General features: G+C 40.5%; 2 protein-coding genes across 3 annotated transcripts; one reads left to right on the forward strand and one right to left on the reverse strand.

Annotated features, from left to right (window-relative positions):
• zfyve19 (zinc finger, FYVE domain containing 19) lies at nt 1-4,367 on the reverse strand. Of its 2 annotated transcripts, XM_073484320.1 has the most exons (12): nt 4,179-4,367; nt 3,961-4,082; nt 3,815-3,868; nt 3,564-3,730; nt 3,295-3,437; nt 3,074-3,182; nt 2,752-2,970; nt 2,533-2,609; nt 2,191-2,292; nt 1,933-2,096; nt 1,502-1,621; nt 1-961 (listed from the first exon to the last, which is right to left on the reverse strand). In XM_073484320.1, exons 1-11 carry the CDS (start codon nt 4,230-4,232, stop codon nt 1,543-1,545), a joined length of 1,290 nt encoding a protein of 429 aa, XP_073340421.1. In that variant the 5' UTR covers nt 4,233-4,367; the 3' UTR covers nt 1-961; nt 1,502-1,542. The 2 variants fall into 2 exon arrangements, with proteins under 2 accessions (XP_073340421.1, XP_073340420.1); XM_073484319.1 differs by having other exon boundaries at nt 1-1,621.
• A 131-nt stretch (nt 4,368-4,498) lies between these two features.
• Nucleotides 4,499-9,223, forward strand: bub1bb (BUB1 mitotic checkpoint serine/threonine kinase Bb). The gene is made up of 9 exons (XM_073484106.1): nt 4,499-4,575; nt 5,226-5,393; nt 5,532-5,591; nt 5,691-5,835; nt 5,925-6,121; nt 6,204-6,367; nt 6,478-6,668; nt 6,757-6,857; nt 8,354-9,223. The coding sequence occupies exons 2-9, from the start codon at nt 5,251-5,253 to the stop codon at nt 8,640-8,642; spliced, it is 1,290 nt and encodes a 429-aa protein (XP_073340207.1). The 5' UTR covers nt 4,499-4,575; nt 5,226-5,250; the 3' UTR covers nt 8,643-9,223.
• The last annotated feature ends 400 nt before the right edge of the window (nt 9,224-9,623 follow it).

The raw sequence follows: 9,623 nt of genomic DNA on the forward strand, positions 1-9,623 counted from the left end.
TATCATCAGGTATCATTTATTCCACACATACAAATAAATATTGACATGTCCATTACACCCATCAACTTAAAATACCAAGTAAACCATCCTTCTATGACCAGCCCATTATTACTGCGCTAAAACACTTATTTTCTTTTACAGACTGATTATGTCCTACTGTCCAGAGACAAATACAAAACTCTACTGTAGCTCGGCTGTCTGCACATCCTTCCCAGAATTCGAGCTTTTGTTTTATGTAGTAAATATTTCAACAGAGTGATGGAAACAAAGGAGACGATGACATGTCGGGTCTAGGAGTAAACACAGTGGCAGGAAGGTCCATTAAGTATGCATCCATTATCCTCCATCCATTTCCTGTCTGTGGCTCATGTCTGACATGGCCAGAAAAGGCAAACACAGTAACGGTCTCCATACAAACCTTAATGGAGCGAGCCCCCAGAGGAGAGTGTAATTATGGTTTCTCCTCCGTTAGCTTGACATTAATGCACACTGATGAAACTGCACTCTGGCCTTCTCTCTGTCATACACAGAGGGTCTTTCGGCTAAGGGCTCCATTATAGTAATTTGCTTGGTTCGCCCCCCCCTTCCACTCTTACAGTACATCTCTGACACGTCACTGTCCATACCATCCTGACAAGGCCTGCCAGCCAGGGACATTATTGTCAAGTGATTAAAAAAAGGCTTCAACTAAAAACGAATGCAACGCTTCCTAAATATGTGACACGGCGCCTCACACTTTTGCATCCGTTATAATGAAATTACACCCAAGGACAAGAAAGGCAATACTCATGTCAGACTTGCAGCCAAACATAGATTACAAGAGTGACTGCAGTGCCTGCCAAAAGAAAACAAAGCCCTCAGTAATCCTTTTATACTGAGTCCTCTGTGCTTCTTCAGTCCAGAGCTGACGGCAGTCTGGGATTGTACATCATCCCAGATGAGCTCGTGATGCGTCTGCTTTCTGTATGTGTCGTCAAAATTAGAAGGAAAAAAAAAAGAATCAAATGGTGACAAGAGCAAAGTGCATCTAAGATGAGCCTTTGTTGCCTCTGGGAAGTAGGACAAGTGACATAAGAAAAAGGCTTCAAGCGTCTTATGTAGTTGGACAGCTTAAAACTTTTCTGTGTACAGAAGCTGTGCAGTTTTGCTACAATACCAACACTTTCTACCAGCCTCTATTTTTATACATTACAGAAAAAATAGGTTCCGTTTTTCATATTTTACATATTCTATTTACCGTTAGTCTATTTCTAGTCTTTGCATTGCCATAAATTAATTGCATACCCATTGTTTTTGATTTGTTGAATTCATCTGTTAGTAATTACAGAAAGCAGATGCTGCTCTTCCTGTGGTCTACACTTTAGTTTGGATAGATAAGATAAAATGGGGTTAAAGTCTGGCTTGCATTAGATAATAGGTAGCGTTTTCTTCTGAGACACTGTTTCTTTTACAATAATAGGTCACTTAAGTCAAAAGCACAAGTCTAACAGTAATGACTGACCAGAGCCTGATGAGGCAAACAGCTACAGCACAGTCTCACTATCATGTCTTCCTCTTCCTCTTTGGTGCCGTGTAGTTACTGGTGCGATGCTCCATCCTGTCGTATTTATCATGGCCTTCCCTGGGGAGATAATGGAGAGCAGATTGATAATTCATCACAATAAATACTTTATATTCATGCTGCTTAACAGTATGTCAGCAGCCTGCCTACAATCTATCTGGGTCATGGTATACATTCCAAATCATCTTTCTTGGGCATCAGAGCAAAGATTTCCATGGAAAGCTCCACTATGAGACAAAAAACAGAATCATTGTTGCGCTTCGTAAAATGAATATACAGCAAGGCAATGCAGATACTTTCATACAGGACACAAGGGGCCACTGAATAATTTGATGACAATAAAAAAGATTTGAATCTGTATGTTATGCTACCTGAAGCAGCGGTTGCAGTAAAGGTCTCCATCACAAGCGTGACAGCGAAGAGTGGCGTCTGCGTTACAGATGCAGCACCACGGAAGCTCTTCCTCATCACTGTCTGATGGCGGATGTGCAACAGCAGCCGGTGAAATCCTACTCTTGGGTGCTTGAGCCTGGGTCTTTAAAACACATCAGATAAAAAAGAGGTTAAATGTTATTCTCTTTAATAGCTTTAAAGATGTATGATTCTGTGTTTAGGGTGATGTTAATTACCGGTTTCTTGGAAGTTTTTTTCTTTTCTGTGTTTTTTGGTCCGCTCTGTTCTAACGGTATGTTGTAGCCACTGGCTTCATCCAGTGCAGCCTCTTCAGAGAGCTGGAAAAAAACCAGACATCAGAAATCAGAAATGCAGGAATTTCAAAACATCTCTTCCAATTCACATTACAAATGATTAAAATGGCAAAATAGCAGCCCCTTGTGGCCTGCGGAACTGGACAAGGTTGGTTCACTATCATCTTTAAAAATGTGATATGCACTCAGTAGTAACCGGTTTATCAAGTAAGATTTATGATTATCAAAATTAGAGTATAAACTTTTTTGCATTAAGTCCCAGACCTGTTTTAATACTCTCATCACAGCTTCTTCCTCAGTCTCCTCGTCACTGTCAGGATGCTGGAAGTCCTGCATAGTAACTAGAAATGACATAACAAAAACAACAATGAACTTCTGTCACAGTTCGAGTTCTCATCATATTTCCTGACATTCTGATGAGAAAGTAAGGATACAAGATAAAGTTAAGGAGGTGGAACACCAAGATCTTCGAGTGTGACGTACCTTTGTCTGGGTCCTGCCCCTTCAGCTGCGCCAGCCTCTTGGCCATGTCGAGGACCTGATCCTGGGAATGGTGTTCCTTCCTCAGCTCCTCCATGGCTTCCTCCAGCAGACGGGCCTTCTCAGCCTCCAGCTGCTTGACCTCGTCCTGGTTCTCCTCCAAATTCTCATCCAATGTGCCACCCTCCCCCTTGTTGAGATCATTCATACGGCCGTCTACACCTGCAGAGGGATACATAGGTTGGCGCAGATTTTAGTGTCAGAATGCAGTCATGACACATTGTTATGATTGTATTACACTATGACATGATGAGTAACATCTTACTGCATTCAGGATTTGATTGCTGGTCATCTATGGCAACTTCGTCTGTCATCTGAGTAATCAGATCATTGGCTTGTTCCGTCTGAGTCCTGTTATCTGGAGGCCGATGCACCTGCACAGATGAGCACACAAGTACACTGGTAAGAAATTATTGCAAAGTATTTAGCATACAGTTACTTCTGAATGCAAGTTGCTACAAACAAGTAGGAAGAGGCTTAGCTCACAGGTGGAGGAGCTTGGGATGGTGGAGGCACACCCCGAAGAACTGCCAGACGGTCCTCCATCTCCCTTGCAGAAGGCACTGGCTGGCTGGGAGCTTTCAGAGCAGCAAGGCGAGACTCAAGCTCTTTCTCAGAGGGGACAGACTCTAAAGAAGAGGGGGAAAACAAGGTATTAAAATGGCTTTTGTTCAGAGAAAAGATATTATAATCGTATTCCTCAGCTTAAATCAAAATGGCAGCTGCTAATTTTTTTATTTTTTAAATATACTTACTTGGCACAGAGTCCTCCTTCAGCTTTTGAAGTCTTTCAGCAATAGCCTGATCTTCTTTACTCAGGCCTCTGGTTGGTACATTGCCTGCTTTGCTGTTCCTATTGCTTCCATGTGCTAGAGACTGTGTCGACTGTCCCTGCTGTTTGGCCTCAAATGCAGCAACCCGTCTGTGGAAGAAACATGAACTTTAGACGTCATGAAATTGCTGTGCTGACAAAGTGTCAGGTTTTTAGAATTTGTCATATACTGACTTTTTGTAATTTTCAGGAGGAGACCATTTTCCAGTGTCATTTGAAGATCCCCCACTAAAAAAAGAAAGAAATGAAGAATAGCAAGAATCCTTATTAATACTTATTAATAACCAGATTTATATTCTTTATCATGGTTTGACCTTTACCTTGTCAGATTACCATGGCACTGTTTGCAGACCTTCTGCTGGGTGTTGCCACAGCGAGGCACCACTGCACTGAAAGTCAAGCAGCTGGAGCAGAAGGCGCGGCCGCAGCTCTTACAGCCCAGCTGTGGGCACATTTCAACATAAATTACACCGTTAATTTATCTTAAAACGTTCAATATGTATAGCTATGTGCCTGATATAAGCCAGAAAGGTCTTACCTCCTTCTTGAAGAGACTGAACTTTGATGCACAAGAATAACAACGGTTGTCCATGTCGACACGTGTAGAAAGACATGAGACAGGCGATTGTAATCGGCTAATATTACTGCAGTGGATAATTATAAAACAAAATATAAAACGACTCTGTGAAGACTATTCTGGAAGCTAGCTACCTATTCCAACCTTTCAACGTTGCTTTAATCAAAACAGGAACCACAGCGGAAGTAGTGGTGTGACGTCAATTTACATTTTCCGGTTTCTCGTTCCTCCAATCAGCTTTCTCCAAATTCTCTCGCGGTCCTTGTTCAAAACACAGAAACCGACTGCTGAGCAGCGTCCTTGTGGCAACGTTGTAGCTGTAATAATCAGGAAAAGAGACAGAGGAGGCTTGGAAGCGGTATGAAAAAAACACAGTTTTGCAGATTGTCAGTTTTGTTTTCATCTGTGACTTGGAAATTCTGCTAATATTGCGAACAACGACAAAAAACTGTCGAGCTAAAGCTAATGTTAGCTAGCTAGTGTGTTAGCTCCACACGTCATGCACTCGTTAACGTTAGAAAGAAAAAAACCCACTAACTTTAGTCATTTAGTAAGGACACTGGACATCTAAGTTGTCCTTCAGATTAGAGTCAGATGATAGGCCTAATAAATACGAATTTCGCTATTCATTACATGTAAAATGAAATTAATATACTTTTCATTACATTGTTACATAACTACATCTGCTTACTTCAAGGTCTTCACTTGTCACTAGCCCTTGTATGACATGATTTCCATGTCTTGGTTTCTTTCTCTGTTATATATTCAAGCAACAATTTGAACATTTTTCTTTCTAAATGACGATTATAATTATTACAACAGTGAGTGTAAAAAACTATATTTATATGGGATGTTTCAGATTGGAAAGTGTATTTGGCTGCGTTGTGTTTTGCATCTATAATTAAATGCAAGAAAGTGCAAGAAAAGATGTTGGAGATTACTTGGATTACCTTAAAATTTTCTAAAAATAACTGATACATTTGTGTCTGTGCATCTTCTGGTCTGTAGGCATCTTGCTGTTTAAATTCCCACAATGGCAGAAGGAGGAGATGTGGAATGGGAGCTAAGCAAAGAAAACATCCAGCCACTGCGGCGTGGCAGAGCCATATCGGCCTTACATCAGGCACTCAGTCAACAACAGGACGGACTCAGCTCTGCCATCAACCAGCAGAGACAGTATGGATGATCTTTTAAACATTGCAATTGCCACCAGATTGTGTGACGGCAGTTTCTGTTCAACACTTTTTACTGGCAGTTCTCCCATAATGATGGAGGTTTTGTGTGTTTTTTATTTGTTTTGTTTTGTTTCTTCAGGGCGTTTGAATCTGAAGTGAGAATGTATGAAGGAGATGATCCACTTGATGTTTGGGATCGGTAAGTCAAATATGTAAATGGTTACATATATTCATATGTGCTGTTGTTCAGTCAAAGAACACTTAATTTTTATTCCTCACTTGATTCTGTCTGTTACAGCTATATTAAGTGGACAGAGCAAACCTTCCCTCAGGGAGGAAAGGAGAGCAACCTCGCCACACTGTTGGAACGAGCTGTGACGAGATTCACAGACGAAAAGAAATATCACAATGACCCTCGCTATGTTGACCTCTGGATCAAATTTGTACGTTTAATGTTTTACCTCTGACTGTTTTTGCTACTTTGATAACTGATTCAGCATTAATAACTTTGGCATAACATATGTGTCATTAGGCAGAGAACTGCCCGGAGCCCTTGGACATTTACAGGTACATGCAGGCGCAGGGAATCGGAGTGACACAGGCATCCCTCTACATCGCTTGGTCTGAGGAATATGAGAATCAGGGCAACTGTCGCAAAGCAGACCTGGTCTACCAAGAAGGATTCAGGAAGTGTGCCGAGCCGCATGATAAGCTCCTGCAGTTTCACAAGTATGGATTCTGTCAGTTTCAGATACAGTTTGAAAATGCAAAATATTGGCATGGTCACAATTTTCTGTATTGTTGTTTGTAGGGCTTTGCAGGCACGAGTGTCCCGACAGGTGATGATGAATGTGGAGGAGGATGATAGCGACAATGAGCCTAAACAACCTGAGAGAGTTTCTCTTGCCGACCTCAAACATAGAGGGAAGAAAAAGGCTATTGCCCCCGTCAATAGAACTGGGCCTGCAATCAAAAGTAAGCACATAAGGCTGATATTATTATTGCTCCAGCTCCTAATGAATTGTAGCATTATCATTTTTTTAAAAAGGTGTTAAATTTTGGTGTTTAATGGCTTTTGTGAACAGGTATTTCTGGAGGCTTGCAGTCACATGGCGCTTCTGTCCTTGGCAATGCAAACAGTCGGTTAGTGATCTTTGATGAGAACAAGACTCAAAGTGCTGGCCCTTCAGAGCCCAAGTTGGAGTCGTGGGTGGCCCCTCCCACCTCAAAGGCAAAGGAGAATGAGCAGAGGCCTGAAAGATGGTCTGATGTCAAGGTATGAAGTGCTGTGTTAATTAGATTTTAAATGTGTGGAATGTAACCCAGTGATATTAATTTCTTTTGTGTATGCGTTTGTACCATAGATGCCCCAGAAGTCTAAATACGGGCGTACTGTCATGGCCCCACCGCCTCCCAAACCCACCTTCCAACCGTTTGTGGAGGAGACAGACCAGCCTCCAACAATGTGAGTAACTACAAGAATCTAACTTTTTCTGCAGCTTTGATAAATTGTTTTTATTCGCGGAACATTTACTTTATACATCAAACATTCAAGCAACATATTTCTGAAATCAATGAATATCATGTAAATGAATGAATCTACAAGTTCGATAATTAAATAAAGAGGTTCCTGTTACAAACCGTCAATTGTACGGAAGCCCTAAAGGGCCAAGCGTTCATTCATTTTATTTTCTCCGTTTTCCCGTGATAACGAGTTAATTTCATTTGTTTTCTCGAGATCTCAAGTTATTATCTTGAAATAACAACTGCCGTTTTCTTGAGATAACGGGATAATTTTCTCAAGATCTCGAGATAATGAAACTTTGTTTTCCTGATATAACGGTATAATTAATTTGAGATCTTGAGAAAACAAAACGATAGTGTAGTATATTAAATCATTGCAGGAAACATCATTCAGTGTAGCGGTGTCAGAGGAGCAGGAGCATATTGATCACCGCGTCACATATCTTTTCAATCAAGGCCTGACACAGGCTGAAATAGCATTATGCCTTGCTGTTACAGATAATATACACATTAGTGTGCGTAATCTAAAAAGAGTGAGGCTGACGTTGTCGTTAACTACATAGCTGACCAGCTACGAGGTCCTGGGTGTCTCCATAATCTCAGGCCTATCATATCACAGTCATTATCTCGAGATCTCGAATTAATTATATCGTTATCTCGGGAAAACAAAGTTTCGTTATCTCGAGAAAATTATCCCGTTATCTCGGGAAAACGGCAGTTGTTATTTCGAGATAATAACTCGAGATCTCGAGAAAACAAATGAAATTAACTCATTATCACGGGAAAACGGAGGAAATATAATGTATGAATGCATGGCCCTTTAGGGCTTCCGTACAATTGTGATCCTTTTTCTCATCACAACTTTTTTTGATTCTGTCTTTGTGAGACGAAAGACGACGAGGATGAAACAGAGTAAATTTTGTTTGAATGCCGTTCTGTACCATCAGATTACAGAGAAGCTTCTCTCCTCAAGCTGTGAAGCCCTTGAAAACTGCTATAAAAAATAGTTTAATTTTAATTTTATGACCTACCTGACCCAGATAAGTCGGAATCACACCCGACAGGCATTAAGATTAACTATTTTAATCAATCATCTCACTGATGGTCTCGTTTGCTTATGTAGGTCATATAAAGGCATCAGAATTAAATTGAAAGTGTTTCATTACCAGTTAAAAAATTCCTTGTTGCCTGTTAAGATAAAAACGTAATTTTTATGGGAAGATGTTCAGACAAAACAATCTACCATATTGTGGGTTGTGGTCATTTGGCACTCATCGCTAGTTTATTACTTTTTGCTACAGTTAAGAATAACAAAAACAAATGTAAGTGGAAGCCATATTCATGAATAATTAAGTTATCCCTGTGATCTAAGTTAATACTTTGCAGGCTATGTCAGTAACCTTTTATTTGATGGCATCTCCCATATCTCACCCTCAGGACTCCATGTAAGATCAACCCGGCGGTGAACACAGTTTTATCGTCACGTAAGCCCTGCAGAGAGGAAACCCCTCTGAAGAGACTACAGGAGCACCATCAGCAACAGAAGGAAGCAGAATCAGGAAAACTACAGGAGCAGAGCATGTACTGTAAAGAGCTGCTGCTCAGCGGCGCCACCGAGTTCTGCTTTGAGGAAGTGCGTGCTGAGCGCTACTTCAAAAAGATGGCACAGGAATCACAGGAAGTCAGAGGTCAAAAGGATGAAGCTAGTGCCAGTGCTTCAAACTGATACATCTAAGAAGACTGAAAATTTGATATTGCCTTTTAATGGAGTTTCACCTTTTATTTAGACAAAACTTTATATGCAAGTATCATGTCATTACTATTATGTATTGTGTGTTATCCTGCTGTAAATATCTTTGTTTATCGAGATTCAGTTACTGAAGACACTCTTTCCAGTACAGAATTTGACGAACTAGACCTAGCGTGGAATAACATCTACACCATTTCAACCAACAATTTAAGTAACGTGTCATAGTTGTATTTAAAAACGCTACTGGATTGTACCTGTTATGTGTCCACTTTTTGTAAATACTAAACATGCTTTTCTACCACAGCACAAGTCTAATTTCACTATTTTTTCCCACATTTTCTTAACTGTATTGTTCTTAAGAACAATGTTTTTATGTTTGTGCTGCTTTTTTATTCAGTGTTTCTTAAGCAGATGTTTCAGTACAATCCAGCACAGTTGAAAGACGGCCTCAGTGAGGAGATTTAACTGGGTTTCATGTCTCAATCGTAGTGAAATGTCCCTTCTAGGCCATGTGTCACTGGTGTTCAATAAATTTGTTAAAACGTCTGGCGGATGAATAGTGGAATTGTCTGGTTTTTTTTAGACCGAGGGAGATTCTAGTAATGCACTGTCAGCAGGGGGCATGCAAGGCGAAGTATGGTAATGATATTTGTATTACTAATGGGGCCTTAGAACAATTTAGTGTTGACTGCAATCTGCTGCTGCAATTTTAAGAGTGGGCATGAGTAAAAACAACAGGAACAATCTGCATTAAGTAGTCATAAATGCCATCATTATGATACTTATTCTAATGAAGTGACTTAATTTAATTCCCTCACTGAAGGTTATTCTTGTGCTTTTTAAAGAATCCCAACACTTAACCACCAGGCATAACATTTTCATCAGCAAATCATGCGTTCAGCTGGCCCACATGTTAATCATTGTCCAGGAGAGGTTACCCAGAAGCCCGCTGACTAA

The sequence above is a fragment of the Pagrus major genome, chromosome 16, assembly GCF_040436345.1.
Source record: "Pagrus major chromosome 16, Pma_NU_1.0".
Classification (NCBI taxonomy): domain Eukaryota; kingdom Metazoa; phylum Chordata; class Actinopteri; order Spariformes; family Sparidae; genus Pagrus; species Pagrus major.

Coding starts and splice junctions, on each gene's coding strand:
- zfyve19 (XM_073484320.1), bottom strand. CDS start 4,232: ATGGACAACCGTTGTTATTCTTGTGCATCAAAGTTCAGTCTCTTCAAG. Junction 3,438..3,563: donor GAAGGAGGACTCTGTGCCAA/GTAAGTATATTT, acceptor CCTCTTCTTTAG/AGTCTGTCCCCTCTGAGAAA. Junction 2,971..3,073: donor GCAATCAAATCCTGAATGCA/GTAAGATGTTAC, acceptor ATCCCTCTGCAG/GTGTAGACGGCCGTATGAAT.
- bub1bb (XM_073484106.1), top strand. CDS start 5,251: ATGGCAGAAGGAGGAGATGTGGAATGGGAGCTAAGCAAAGAAAACATC. Junction 5,836..5,924: donor TTGACCTCTGGATCAAATTT/GTACGTTTAATG, acceptor ATGTGTCATTAG/GCAGAGAACTGCCCGGAGCC. Junction 6,122..6,203: donor AAGCTCCTGCAGTTTCACAA/GTATGGATTCTG, acceptor TGTTGTTTGTAG/GGCTTTGCAGGCACGAGTGT.